General features: G+C 44.7%; 1 protein-coding gene across 1 annotated transcript; it reads right to left on the bottom strand.

Annotated features, from left to right (window-relative positions):
- Positions 1-317: 317 nt before the first annotated feature.
- LOC117844990 (aminopeptidase M1-C) lies at positions 318-12,404 on the bottom strand. Its single transcript, XM_034725862.2, has 20 exons — positions 12,224-12,404; positions 9,106-9,378; positions 8,865-9,010; positions 8,340-8,442; positions 7,921-8,107; positions 7,714-7,807; positions 7,428-7,581; positions 7,074-7,178; positions 6,871-6,987; positions 4,244-4,357; positions 3,100-3,282; positions 2,608-2,899; positions 2,411-2,532; positions 2,219-2,316; positions 1,855-2,032; positions 1,666-1,780; positions 1,514-1,581; positions 1,311-1,388; positions 805-879; positions 318-730 (listed from the first exon to the last, which is right to left on the bottom strand). The coding sequence occupies exons 1-20, from the start codon at positions 12,356-12,358 to the stop codon at positions 548-550; spliced, it is 2,820 nt and encodes a 939-aa protein (XP_034581753.1). The 5' UTR covers positions 12,359-12,404; the 3' UTR covers positions 318-547.
- Positions 12,405-13,594: the final 1,190 nt, after the last annotated feature.

The following is a 13,594-nucleotide window of genomic DNA, read 5'->3' as shown; positions in this document are numbered from 1 at the left end:
TTGGGTAATATAGGAATAAATCCATACCTATAATTCAAACAGGTAGGGATTATATTTGTGCCCATGAACAAACTCATGGGTTAGAAAATTGACCCACGCCCATGTATTAACAGGGTAAAAACCCATTGCCATCTGAGGTGGGGCATGGGATATCGTGCGGCAAAAAGAACAGGTGAATTCATTTTCCTGTATTTAGGTGTTTCTCCAAGGAAATTTTTTTACTCTCCCCTGTCCGATGGGGCCATCGTGAGGGGCACAGGTAGGTTGCTTGGGTGAAAGTATTTTCAAAAAACCTGCTCTTTTACAGTTATTTTCAATTTAAAAAAAACTCGCTCCATATACTTTCTATAGATAATATAGATAGATACTTCTCACATCAGATATCCAAATCACCGATATACAGCTAAAAATTGAACCGAATATGGTGCAGAGAACACTACGAGAGAACCTTTTCACACTGAGAATGTACAAACGCACACCATTGCCATCTTTGCCGTCACCTTATTACCAGCCACACACACCCCTGCAACGCAACAAGGCAGATGGATCAGGGCCTCCGCAGCAGCTCCTGCACCGTCTGTGCGAGCCTGGTCTCGCTCCTGATGCCCTGGATCCACCTCGCGTTCACCCGCACGCTCTCGAGGCTCTGCTTCAGCGTCCTCTGGAACTCGGGCTTCTTGCGGCTGGCGAAGAAGCTGGAGAACTCCGCTGCCTTCTCGTTGGAGGAGAACTGAAATGGCCACGATACAAAGGGAGGTTCAGCTGATTGATGGGGATAGAAATGGAGAATGGTGACAAACTTACCAATGTAACGATATATCTGATAAAACCTCCATCTTGTGTGTCACTGTATTTCTTTGTGATACGGTCCCAGCTGCTCTGCACCCACAGAACAAGTGCAATGTAAGCAGCGTGCTTTCAAATAGTTCATGGTTACCCACAAGGAAAAAAAAATGGTTCCCACTTTTAATTTGCACAGATATTTCAAGGTATCGGTGAAGGGAAGTTGGTGTGATTTCAAAATTTTAGCAACGACAAAACTGCATGGAGATGGAACAGTAAACTCATTCCTTTATAAATATTTCACCGTGATGTCTCCATGGACTACAATATCCTAGGCCCTGTTGCCAAGCAGGAATTTCAAACTTTTGGTACAAAAGATGACATCATACGGGAGGATATTTTGTTTCTTCTAGAATTTGAACAGGAACCCCATATTTGTAACAGGTTCGACACTTTCAACTTGTATGTTGGAAGTCAAACAAATTTGATGGCTTCTTCCTTTTAGTACATACTAATAGAGATTTTACCTTCAACCACAGCCAAGCTGTTTCACGTGTCTCCACGCCAAGACCCTGAAGTACATAATATGCATCTTGACTGCGAACCTGCAAGCAGTAGAGGCAAATGAGATCCCATGGCATCTAACAGTAGTCAGCATATGAGTACAAGCTCATTCGATTGAGCTTTCACTGTCATCATGGAGAACCAAACAAAGAAAAAAAAGGCCAACCTCATTGGTAAAAAGGAGATTCAATGACTCAAGAACAATATTTTTATCCTTGCAAAAACACAATGTGCCTGGAACAAGGAGATAAAGCATTCAGAACAACCCAACTCATCAGCAAGCTTTGTTAAATTAATAATGGTTGAAAAAATACATACTTAAGACACGTGATTTTTCCTCTGCTTCATCTGACTCCCTGTAGACTTTCAGAAGATCATTATAAGCAGATCTGTATGAACTAGTAACATTCTGCATTGCAGCGAGGTATGCAGCCTGTATAACATTGCAAGACACACAGATAAGTAAAGCGCAAGAGCATCATGTAAAGTAAAGAAAAAGGCAGGGACCTTTCTGGTATCAGGAGGAAGAAGTGAAGTGTTGCGATCATGTACAAAGATACCGAAACGCCTAACACCCTCATTTATAGTCTTATCATGCCCAAGTTTGACAAGAGCAACCAAGAGCACTGGTCTAAGCAGCGCATCCAGGTGGCTCTCACTATTCTTGGGGTCCCAGCCTAATTTTCTGAAAAAAAGAACAAGGACACTGTCATTTTGCCAAAGTGGAGAAAACAGAAGATAAGTCATAGAAATAGACAGTAACATAACAACGCATGTTAGCAAACATGCAAAACAGAAACAAGATCATTCTCAGGGCAATGACAATTAAAGTAGCTCAGAAGCAGGGGATGTAAGACATCATTTGACATACACGGCAGGTGGCAGGAGAAGCTTGATCAGAAGTTGTTTGATGTCACCAACCAATCCAGGAGTAGCATCAACTGATATTTTAGCAACACTTAAACTCACCTGTGAAACGAAAGGAAATTGCATAGAAAATTATCTTTAAATCATATTCAAAATCAAGATCATGGAATCAATTGGTTATACAAAATTTACATACAGTATTGATGTGTGAAAGAACACTGTAATCAGCTTCATCACGATAAGCATACAGTAAGCGTAGCAACGATGTCAAGGTTTGCTTGCAGGCCATAGACAAGGCATGCGAATCTTCCACAATGCCTGCAGTGTTAATGTTATGATACCTATCACCAAAACAGTGATAAGAAAATTAAATAGTATCACAATGGTGCTTACCAATTTTATCCATTACAGAGAGCTTCTTGGACAGTAATGCATTTTGAAGTGCAGCTGAAAGATTATCGTCATATTGCACTCTATAAAATCCCGTTTGATTAATGTTCAATTTAATCCAAAAGTTCCCACTCTTCTCTTGGTTACCACACTGTGAAGAAATGTTTCTTATATCCAGCCTATCACTTTTTCCTTTCAGTAGAAATTTTTTCTGCATACCATATGAACCACATCCTGCGGTTATAGGGACAATCCACATTCCAGGGCCAGAGGATCCATCTAACAAAAACTGTGCCTGCAACAAAATAAATAGTAACTTCTTAAGGCTGAAGCAAAAGACCATACAACAAGAATATGCAGATCTATCATCTATGTGATGACTAGCATGCTACATTTTCCATTTAAAACAAACCATCATGTTTTTACACCCAATTCAGCAGTTCACATTTTGATGAATGCAAAGATTACATAGGAAGAACAGTTTCTTATAAAAACCTGTTCAAGTTCTAGGAAATTCCCTTTAAGCTTTGCATTAATAACAGGATACCCTTGTTGCTTTGTCCATGTAGTCATCAAATTCTTGATGGGTTCACCAGATTTCTCTTCAAGAACAGCCCACAGGTCCTCAGTTTTAGCATTTGAGTAGGCAAATTTTTTTATGTATGAAGCCAATGCTTTCTGAAAGAGTAGAAAAAATTTCCCACATTTAGCACAATAAAATGTATTAAAAGATCTACTCAAGGAACCAGAGAGTAAAAGCAAATAAAACTGGACAGCCAAAGGCAGGAAAAATCAGTCTTCACTGAATAAAATAAATATCAATAAAAAATATGAAAGATATAGATAGATACATAATCTGATCAATAAAAAACGAAGATAACTTGCAATAAAAGAAAGAGGAGCCAAAGATAGCTATAGCTTGCTCAGCCATTTTTAAAAAAGTATCAGTTTAACATATCCTTTTTACATGGGACTCGGGTAAAGATACCCTGGCGTATTTTTTAAAAACAAGATCCTTGATAACAGGATATGAAAACTCCTTTTCAGCGACTTCCTAATTCATGGATTATTGGCACTGATTAACCAATTTCCCAATTACATATTTTCCATCTACGAATCATCCAATTTTAGTCTACTTGACCAATAAAACAAATTTTCATGGCACTTAACCAATTGATGAGTCTTGCACAACTGAGTATGCACTAAGCATGGTTAGGGCAAGTTAGAAAGAAAAGGATATACTGTGCCCTCAGAAACATAGAAATAACACATACAGTACATCTTCTAAATGTTTAGAGTGCCCAAACCAAAATGGTCAGCATGATTGCGCCCCAGGTTTGGACTAGCATGTTCCCATTCCCGAACTTAAAGGATCAATGTTTTGTCTATAAAACATCACTTTTTGAAACAACTAGAGGATCAAGGTTTTATTCATGGCAATTCACACATGTGGCAACTAAATGAAGAGATAAAATGAGATGATACTGTTGCCAATTTATATCAGAACAAGAGGTAAAGGGATCATGGTGATTCCATACATTGTTAAACAGCATAATGAAGCCGAAGATGCTGACTCAAGGCATTACAGAATATCAAGGCTCAATAGTGAAATAGAGTTTCAAGGAGAGCCAATCCAAACCTGAAAACGCTCAGCACCAAGGTAATTTTGTAGCATGCGAATAACAGAAGCACCCTTATCATAGCTTATGGCATCAAAAATTTCATCAACTTCACTAGCATGATGTATTTCAACCTGAGAAAAAAGGAATATTGTTACAAAATTGACCACAACTTAGTACCTAGAAGGTGAAAATGTCAGCGGCTCAACGCCAACAACTAAGCCTTGGAGTTAGTTGCGGAAACTAGTCCCTAAGTTTTAAATAAAAAAATTGCAGTAAGGTTTATCATAGCTTATGTCCTCTTTGTGACCAAATGCATGAAACAATTGATCACTTGCTCGTTTCTTGCGTCTTCACCCGGCAAGTTTGGTTCAGATTGCTACAAGTGTGGGCTTGCAGATTCTAGCCCCACAACCTGATGAGACTTCCTTTGATGATTGGTGGGAAAAGGCAAGTGAGAGAGTATCAGTAGAGGTGGGAATGGACTAGTATCCAAATCCAACTCAAAAGGAGTCCAAAGCACATCCAACTTTGTGAAGTCCAAATCCATTGTAATCCAACTTAATTTACAGTACGTCCAATCCAATCCTATCCACTCACCTCAAAATCCAAAATCCAATTAACCAACGACGCTGAGGAATTATGCCTGTGTGTGCGGCCGCCGTTGACACGAAACTGTCGAGCTATCCACCTGACGCCCCATTGTTGCTCGGAAAAAATCTAATGCGCCTCGCGACATGATGCTGCCACTGCCGCGACGGCATGCGAGTCACATAGGCACTCATCAACATGCCTCATCCAGCGGTGGCCCCACATAGGGCTGTCCCATTCCCAGCGTTGGACCTCGTCGGAATCGCCACCGAGGTCGGCGGCGCGGCGGCACCGACGGCTGAATCTCAAGGTCTCGTAGTCTTGAGGCTGTAGCGGCGGCGAGCGGGACGCCAGGGAGCTCCACACCATCATCTACTTAGCAGCGACACCGCGGTGGATGGTCGGCCCCGGCCCACGCACTCCTTTCCCGCAGCTCGTAGCTGCCCATCAGTTGCCGTCCTCGTTCCGCGCGCTGTTCCCAGGCTAATATCATGCCTCTGTAGATCAAAGTCCAATCAGACTTGGATTATCCAATTCTTTATGTACAAGGGAATCCAACGCTGTTGGATGTCAAGGCAAATGGACGTCCACGTGCAACTACGTCCAAATCCAGTTGAATCCAAGTGCCAAAGTCCAATTGGACTTGGACTAAGCCCAATCCAATCCCAGGTCTAAGTATCAGGTCAGGTCAAGAAGGGGCTAAATTCTATCATCATTCTAGGTGCATGGTCAGTTTGGAACCATCACAATCGTTGTGTGTTCGATGGAATGGAGTCTATAATGTGATCAGAGAGGATCTGCATTTATGGAATATAGCCAGGGCTCGAGGAATTTCTTATCCTTGCCCTAGTGCCCTCACAAGAGCAGTTGGTGTCCTTGGTCTAGTTTAGGTCCTGGTGCTTTAGGAAAGGTTTTTATATCTAATAGTTTAGGGGATTTTTGTACAGGTTTGCCCAAAACAAAAACCTGCTCTGTAATTTTGGGTTTCTTTAAACCCTTCTCTTCTTAATATATTGATACGCAGCTCTCCTGCGTGTTCGAGAAAAAAAGTTTATGCTTCAGTTTATATTCCATAGGCATTTCAAGAATGAGATTGGGATGGGCTCCTGGTCAGCAAAGTTTCTTGACCCCTCAGCCCAAGTTTAATCCCTCTCAACCCAAAAATAAATTAAGGCTGGGATTTGTCCCCAAAATTCTAACTAAAAGGAAAATAAAAAAGGCAAAAAAAAAGGCTCTAACTACTGTTACCAGGACACCTGAGACCATAACTTTTTTTTACCAAGTTTGATTCTTCTGAGGGCACTAGGTCCTGGTGCTTTAAGAGCTGGGGCTCGAGGAATTTCTTATCTCCTCGCCCTAGTGCTCCACAATGTACTCATATATTTCTACTGCAACCTAGTAAACTGTTAAAATCTACCGCAAACTTAAAACATGCAATGTCTTTAGTTACATACAAAGCAACTAACAAACATAATGCATGAAACGCATGTATTAGATTGGATTAGTTGGTTTGTTAGCTTTTCCAGGATTAGATCAAGTTGTCAATTTTTTACAGTTATCTGTTAGTCTTAGCGGCTATAAATGCCTAGCCGCATCATCAGTTGTAATCAAGCAAGCGAACAGGCCTCTAGCTGAGTTGGTTAGATGCTCTCAGTAGCAACTCCTCAGGTCCTGAGTTCGACACCCCGTGGGAGCGAATTTCAGGCTGGGGTCAAAAAAATCCCCTCATCTGTCACCACACCAAAGCACAGGTCAAGGCCCGGCCCAAGTGACAGCTGGGGTAGTTGCAGTGGTCGCCAGCCCAGTGGTAATCTCACAATGGGCTACAAGCCATGTGTAAGGGTGGGGCAGAGGTTCAAGGATTTTCTCGACCTGCGTGAGAAGGTCCTTCTCTTAGCAAAAAAACGGGGGGTTTGTCTAACCCCCTGCAGGTCGAGTTGTAATCAAGCAAGAACCCTAAAAGCGGTCCAAGCCTCTAGAGGGAGGGATTAACAGGTTCTTCCTGCTATCCCTACTACCATATCAATAGCTCATAGTAAATCTCAAAGGAGGTTACCTCAATAGGGTGAGATTCTTCAAGTGAATCCAATTTGAGACCAGCGGTTGTGTCATCAAGGAATTGTGTCCAAATATTCCATTGTGGAAAGAAAGAATCTACTGCTAGATGACTCATCTGTAAAAAAAAAGTCTATTTACTAAGTATATAGTGGCAGACAAAGAACTGAAAATTTTGAAATTTTAGGTTCTCAAATTGATTACCCATGTAGCAAACCCTTCGTTTAGCCACAAGTGAGTCCACCATTCCATGGTTACAAGATTGCCAAACCACTGATGAGCCAGCTCATGTGCCACAGTAATTGCAATCTAAAACACAGAAATGTTGAGATCTTTAAAGCAAGGACATCTTTGTAGCTGGTACTCAATCATCCAAAGTGCCGGATCTAACTATGAAAATGTGAAATCAATTGACTTGTATTTGATAATAGATTTCAAATATATTCTGATTTTCTTAAAGCACCAATCAAGTGTGGATGTAACTCATCATTCATAACAAGTAAAACATATATGGTGGAAAGTTATGCAACAAAGAACTCTGTGAGTTACGAAAGGTACATTCTGTTTGCTTGATTCTGATGAAGACTCCTCATCAAAAAGCAAAGCTACTTCACGGAAAGTAACCAGCCCATAGTTCTCCATGGCTCCAGCAGAAAAATCAGGAATAGCAACCATATCCAACTTGGGAAGTGGATAAGGAGTACCGAAGTAACTAAAAAGTGGAAAATGAACATTATATTAGTGGTTCTACCCTATAGTTAACCACAGGTAGACAGATTATTCATAAACGTTTCTTATGGTTCTCTGCAAGCCTGTTTACAAGCTAGAGTATGGTTGATCTTACTCTTTATAGAGATGCAATGACTTCACTCCAACATCCAGTGCAAACTTCCCCTGATTACTCTTGCCAACTTGAGTGTACACACGAACTTTTGTGCCTTTATGCAGTTATTAAACAAGATTAAGAAAATGGTAAAAGGGAAAAAGAAAGATGATACCAACACTCTCAATGAAAGCTGTCAAAGTAATGCTAGAAAAGTTGAGTCGATACCTTCTGGTGTTACACCCTCTATATATTCAAGCAAACCAACAACTATAGCCACTAAGTAAGTTGACATAAGAGGTGATTCCTCATAACTGATAGTCTTGAAAGGACCAGTAAGTGTCTGATTAGCTATTGGCATATTGGACAATGCCACCAGCCCAGGTGGTACTTCAAGTGTAAGCTTGAACTTAGCCTAAAAATAGAAAAAGCAAAATGGAAGCGTTACAAGATAGGTCACTTTTCATTGATATTTCAGGCGTGTGTATGTGAGAAGAGCATAAAGCTATAGGTTGGAATAAAATTTGCTACTCTATAAGTACTCAAGTGCAATTAGAATGTTGCTCAGAGCACAAAAGCGTAATAGATGAAACACCTGAAGGAGCAAAACCAGATTATTGGATATTTCATTCTATTATTGTAATCACCTTGAATGAAGGCTCATCCCAGCATGGGAAGCACCGTCGAGCATCCACAGACTCAAACTGTGTTACCGCCATATTCTTCATATTCCCCTTATACTGATACTTACTGCAATCAAACAGCATTCAAAATTAGTAGCGCAAAAGAACAGAACTTGTCAGAACGAGGAGAAGGAAGAGAGTGGGTATGAATTGCGCACTCAAATTTTAAAAATAGCTCTCAATCAGTTGCTCGTTTGAAGAACAGCTTCCTGAAATGTATGCTTTTTAAATAACATAGCAAGTGCATAACTGGGACTGGTCAGTGATCATGAATATTGGTGGAACAAGTATGTATCTGCAAACCACAATGTCCAGTTTTATTAACTTTTGCCTATGATATGAAATATGATGATCCTTCGATAGATGATCATGTACTTTAGGAGCTAGCACTATTCAAAGGAACCACAAATAACCCCATCTACGAACTAAGGCAATAAATGAGTAGAAGTGCCAAAAATAAACGAGTTTAGGATCCTACGAAACCCATACCTCCGGTAGAAACCCCTCATCTGGTCGTTGAGCGTGCCGTTGAACTTCATACTGAGCACGCCCTCGCCGAGTGGCAGCTCATTGGAGAACCCCAGCACCAGGATCTCATCGTCCTCGAAAAACACCACATCCTTAGGCGCCAAATCCTGCCAGAACCGGACTCCCAAGGAAACGTTTCAGCCCCAAAATGTATGCTAGCACCTTTTATTTTTTCGAGAGATTTCGGCCTACGCGTACGTACCCGGAAGCGGATGGAGGCGCGATCGACGGAGAGGTCTGCGGCGTTGAGGACGAGGAAGCGGGTGGGCGCGGAGACGGCGACGGTGACGGCGGCGGTGCCCGTGAAGGTGCAGGCGTCGAGGTCGGGGCGGAGCCGCAGGTCGTAGTGGCGCGGCGCGGCAAAGCGCGGGAGGCGCGCCTGCCCGCGGAACTGGCCCGGCGACCCCGCCGACGGCGGCGGCGGCGCCGCCGGCGCGGCGCGAGGAGGTGCCGCCGCCGCTTCGACATTCGCGGCCTGCGTCGCGTGATTGATTAGCCGCGTCCTGAAGCCCACTAACGGCCTATTGGGCCAAAAACGAACACGAGAGGGCCTAAACTGAGAATGCAGGAATGGACAAGCCCACCATACGCAAATTATGAGTGTGTCGTTTTGACATTGAATTGTACGCAAACTACATAAAAATTGTAACAGTTTGAAACCATTTTACAGGAAGTTGTGGCAATTTAAAAAATTGTTGGATTGAAATGTTGAGGAAGACACCGATGGACGCGTTGATTGAATTCGAAACGAAAAGTCACGCCCATCGAATACTACTACTTACTCGTGCGGCACATCACATCGCTTGGCTAGCTAGGGAGGACGCTACCTTGTTCAAGTACCGGGCCTCCCCGCCTCGCCCCATCTTCCTGCCGCCATGGGTCACCACGTCGCCGCCGCTGGCGCCCGGCAAAAACACGAGGACGAGCACCAGCATCACGACGCCGGAGCCGCCGGCGGCCCTAACCGTGGACGCCCGCTGCATGCCGCCGCCTCTGTCGTCTTCTCCTCGTATCCCCCTTCTCTCTCTGTTCCGGCAGTGCCACCACCACTCAGCTCGACTCCTCCTCACTGTCAGGCTGTCACTCGACCGCCTCCAGCTCAGTTCAGTTGAGGGCGGGCGATGGGACGCCACCACTCCTCATACTAGTCCTGTACCGGCGCGGCCTGCGGATCGGACCAGCGCCGCTGCGTTGACTGCTGATCCATCGAGAGCCGCAGCAGCAGCGGGCACGTCACCTCTCGGCGCGGCGACGGAGAGGTCCCGCGCGGATCGCGTAAAAGAATGGGATCGTGTGAATCGACGCATTTCGGGGCAGGCATGCAGACAGGCTGGAGGATCTCGCGCGCATGCAGACAGGGGTGCGGGTGCGGGTGCCGATGCCTCTGCTCTGGGTAATGACTTCACGAAAGGGTTTCCTGGGATCTTAGCCCTCGTCGGAATTCAGAAACGACCGTAGGCAGATCGATCCATTCATGACGGCCCGAGATACACGCAAAGTTCACTTAGCGCTTGTTTACTTCACCCCCAACTCCTAACTTTGACACTATGTAAAAAGAAGATTCTCCATCACATCAAACTTGCGGTACATGCATGGAGTACATAAAATTAAAAACTAATTGCACAGTTTTGTTGTACTTTGCGAGACGAATCTTTTGAGCCTAATTAGTCAATGTTTGGACAATAATTCACAAATACAAACGAAACGCTACAGTGTGCTACAGTGCCAGCACAGTAATTTGGCACCTCCCAATTTGGCCAACTAAACAAGACCTTAATATTTCTTTCCTCAGATTGGATATCACACGTGGTCTTTCCATACAAAACTTTAACTAACTAACAACCTCTTTAGGGGTTGTTTAGTTGAAGGTTAGCAACTTTTAGCTGCTAAACTGCCAAACATCCTTGCTAAAACTTGCTAAAGTTGCTAAAACTTGCTAAAAGGTGGGCTGGACAACATATACCTCTTATTTATTGCTTATCTCCCCCCTCCTGCGCACCTTTAATAAGGGTAGATAGGTCTTTTTACAGCTCATTAAATGCCTTTTAGCAAGAGTATCCAAACAATTTTTGCTAAAGTTTAGCAACTAAAGTTTAGCAAATTTTAGCTGCTAAACTTTAGCAAGAGTAACCAAACAGGGCCTAAATTATTGTTTATTTGACTTTTCTAGCTACATCATTTTTGCTATGTATCAAGACATAACTATGTATCTATGTGCATATCAAAATGTGTGTATCTAAAAAAAGTCAAAATGAATAGTAATTTGGAACGGAGGGAGTATAATATAAGATGTTATGGAGTGCCTAACTTATTTAAGTGTAAGTACATATCTTATAGATGATCTTATGCATTGACATGTAATCTTGAGATGTCTTCACAGCTCATACATGGGTTGTCTTTTTAGTTATCTCGTGCAATACCACGTCCCTTAATTTGTGGATAGAAAAGAATGAATTTTATGAGTTGTGTGGCAACAATAACCCACATAATGGTGAGGAGGTGGACTCATAGTCCTAATTTTTAGCTCATAGTCATCTATTCTCAACCGTACATCATCAAAAATCATACATAACACTGAATTAGACGACCTATAACACTGCTTCCGTGTAGCTCTACACTTGTCATAAGATGTTCCCTCCTTTTATTATTTTATAAAGACGTTTACCGCTCGGGATAGGCGTGCAAACATGGATGCGAGGGTTGTGATGCAAAAGCATGTTCTAAGTGTGTTCCGGAACAACGATGTGTCTTTGACTCTCTGTCAATAAACGATCTACTTTCTCCGTTTTAAATTGTAGGTTATTTTAGTTTTTCTAGATTCATAGATGTTTGTGTGCATCTAGACATACACTATATTTAGGTGCATACAAACATCTATGCAACTCAAAAAGCTAAAACGATCTACAATTTGGAACGGAGGGGCCCGACAGATTATTGACTGACCCGTCACAGTCGGTACTCACTCACTGTGGCAGTGAACTTTTTGGCATATGTGTATACCTGGAATCAGAACCGTGTGCAGCAGATTAGCCCACCGTTACACTCACACGTCACGGTCAACACTGGCCGTGGCAGTCAAACCCCTGACACTAACGTTACTCCTATCGCTACGCTTGTTTGCTGGTGCAGCAGCAGCGTCCATGTAACAAACAGACAACCGCGCAGATAAGAATATTTTACTCCAGAGACGGCCACGGTGGGGTATATACTAATTGGGGTGTGTGTCGTGGGCCACACTCAGAGACTCGGCCAGCTAGCTATACACGTAAGTAAGCAAGCAAGCAATAATGAAGCTTGAAGCAGGGCGCGTCATCAGTTACCTTGCCGGCCTCCTCCTCCAGCCCCCGCCCGCCGCCGCTGTCGCCGGCAACAACAACAACAACCGGCGACGCCACGACGAGGAGCAGCAGCCCCGCCGCCGCCGCGGCCATCAAAGCCAACAAGCTTCGAGCCATGGACGACGCACGCTGCACGCACCGGGGTTCGCCGCCGGTGCCCGTCCGCCGTGCCGCGCCCACGCACCACCACACGCAGGCCGAGGGAGGGAGAGGCCGCGTGGTATATAAGTAGCCGGACTGTAGGTAGGCGGCGAAGGCCGGCACGTCCGTTGACCGCGGCGGGCGCAGTGGGAGGCACGGCCCGCCACGTACCGCCAGGGGGAAGCGGCCGAGGGATACGATGGGCGTCAGCGTCGGGCTCGCTGGACGCGCTCGGCTGGTTGTGGTGGCGGGTCTCAACGATGAGAACCGCCGCACTAGCGCTAGCGGCTGGCGGGGAGCGGGCGCGGGACGGCAGGTGGGCCCGGCCCGAGCCAGCCAGCCTGGTGGTGTGGCGAGGAGCGAGTGATGGAATGGAAGTGAGGGCCGGTCAGTCAGTGGTGAGGCAGTGACTGCTCTGCCACTGGGCCTGCTGTCATGTGTCTAGTGTCTTTTATTTCGGGGAGGGCCCACTGATAGGTTCGGTGTGTGCATGCCTGCCGCCGACCACGGTCCAGTGGCGGGCGGCCGGCCGGCCGGCACTGAACCGCGGCATCGATCCCGCCGCCGCCGATCGACCGTTCGCGTCCGCCGCCATTGTCCCGTGCACCTGCCGCCGCCCGGCCGGGACGACGGGAGGAATCGGCTTGTCAGCCCGCCACCGAGGTCCGAGGATGCTGCCTCCCGCCGCCGGCTTCTTCGTTGCGTCCGTCGCGAACGTGTCCCGTTGCGTTATATGTTGCGTCCGTCTTTGCAGGATCGATCCTATGCTGACGATCTCGAGCATCATCGTGCCGACCCAATCTGGTCTGCACCACTTTCCAACTGGACTTGTCCAGATTTTACAGCTAGCTTGGATTACTGTCAGGTACGAATCCTTCCAACAAAAAGTACTTGTAACTTTCATTCGACTGTCAAAATTAATTTTAAAGCTTTCATTCATCATCAAACAACTCCTCCTGGGCATGAAAGAACACAGAACTTAGGCATGGAATCAACACAAAAAAGTGCTCACACAATCATATAATACTGAAATGTGATTTATTGAGTTGAATACTGGGGTAGTACAATCATACGTGACGTTAACTGTGTTTTTTTTTGGACACATAAGACAACAACGCGAGGGGATACGAATCAACAGGTACGATTAATTATTGGTCGCCCGGACCGACACACAATCTCCACGCTAGCAGTAGCATCAAAGCTTGCTTGCAA

This window comes from Setaria viridis, chromosome 2 (genome assembly GCF_005286985.2).
Source record: "Setaria viridis chromosome 2, Setaria_viridis_v4.0, whole genome shotgun sequence".
NCBI classification, from domain to species: domain Eukaryota; kingdom Viridiplantae; phylum Streptophyta; class Magnoliopsida; order Poales; family Poaceae; genus Setaria; species Setaria viridis.
This window is presented reverse-complemented; position numbering and strand designations above follow the sequence as displayed.

Excerpts from the sequence above, each read along its gene's own strand:
- LOC117844990 (XM_034725862.2), bottom strand. The coding sequence starts at position 12,358 with ATGGCTCGAAGCTTGTTGGCTTTGATGGCCGCGGCGGCGGCGGGGCTG. Across the intron at positions 2,533-2,607 it reads CTCTGTAATGGATAAAATTG|GCATTGTGGAAGATTCGCAT; the intron begins GTAAGCACCATT and ends TTAACACTGCAG. Across the intron at positions 1,389-1,513 it reads ATCTCCTTTTTACCAATGAG|GTTCGCAGTCAAGATGCATA; the intron begins GTTGGCCTTTTT and ends TACTGCTTGCAG.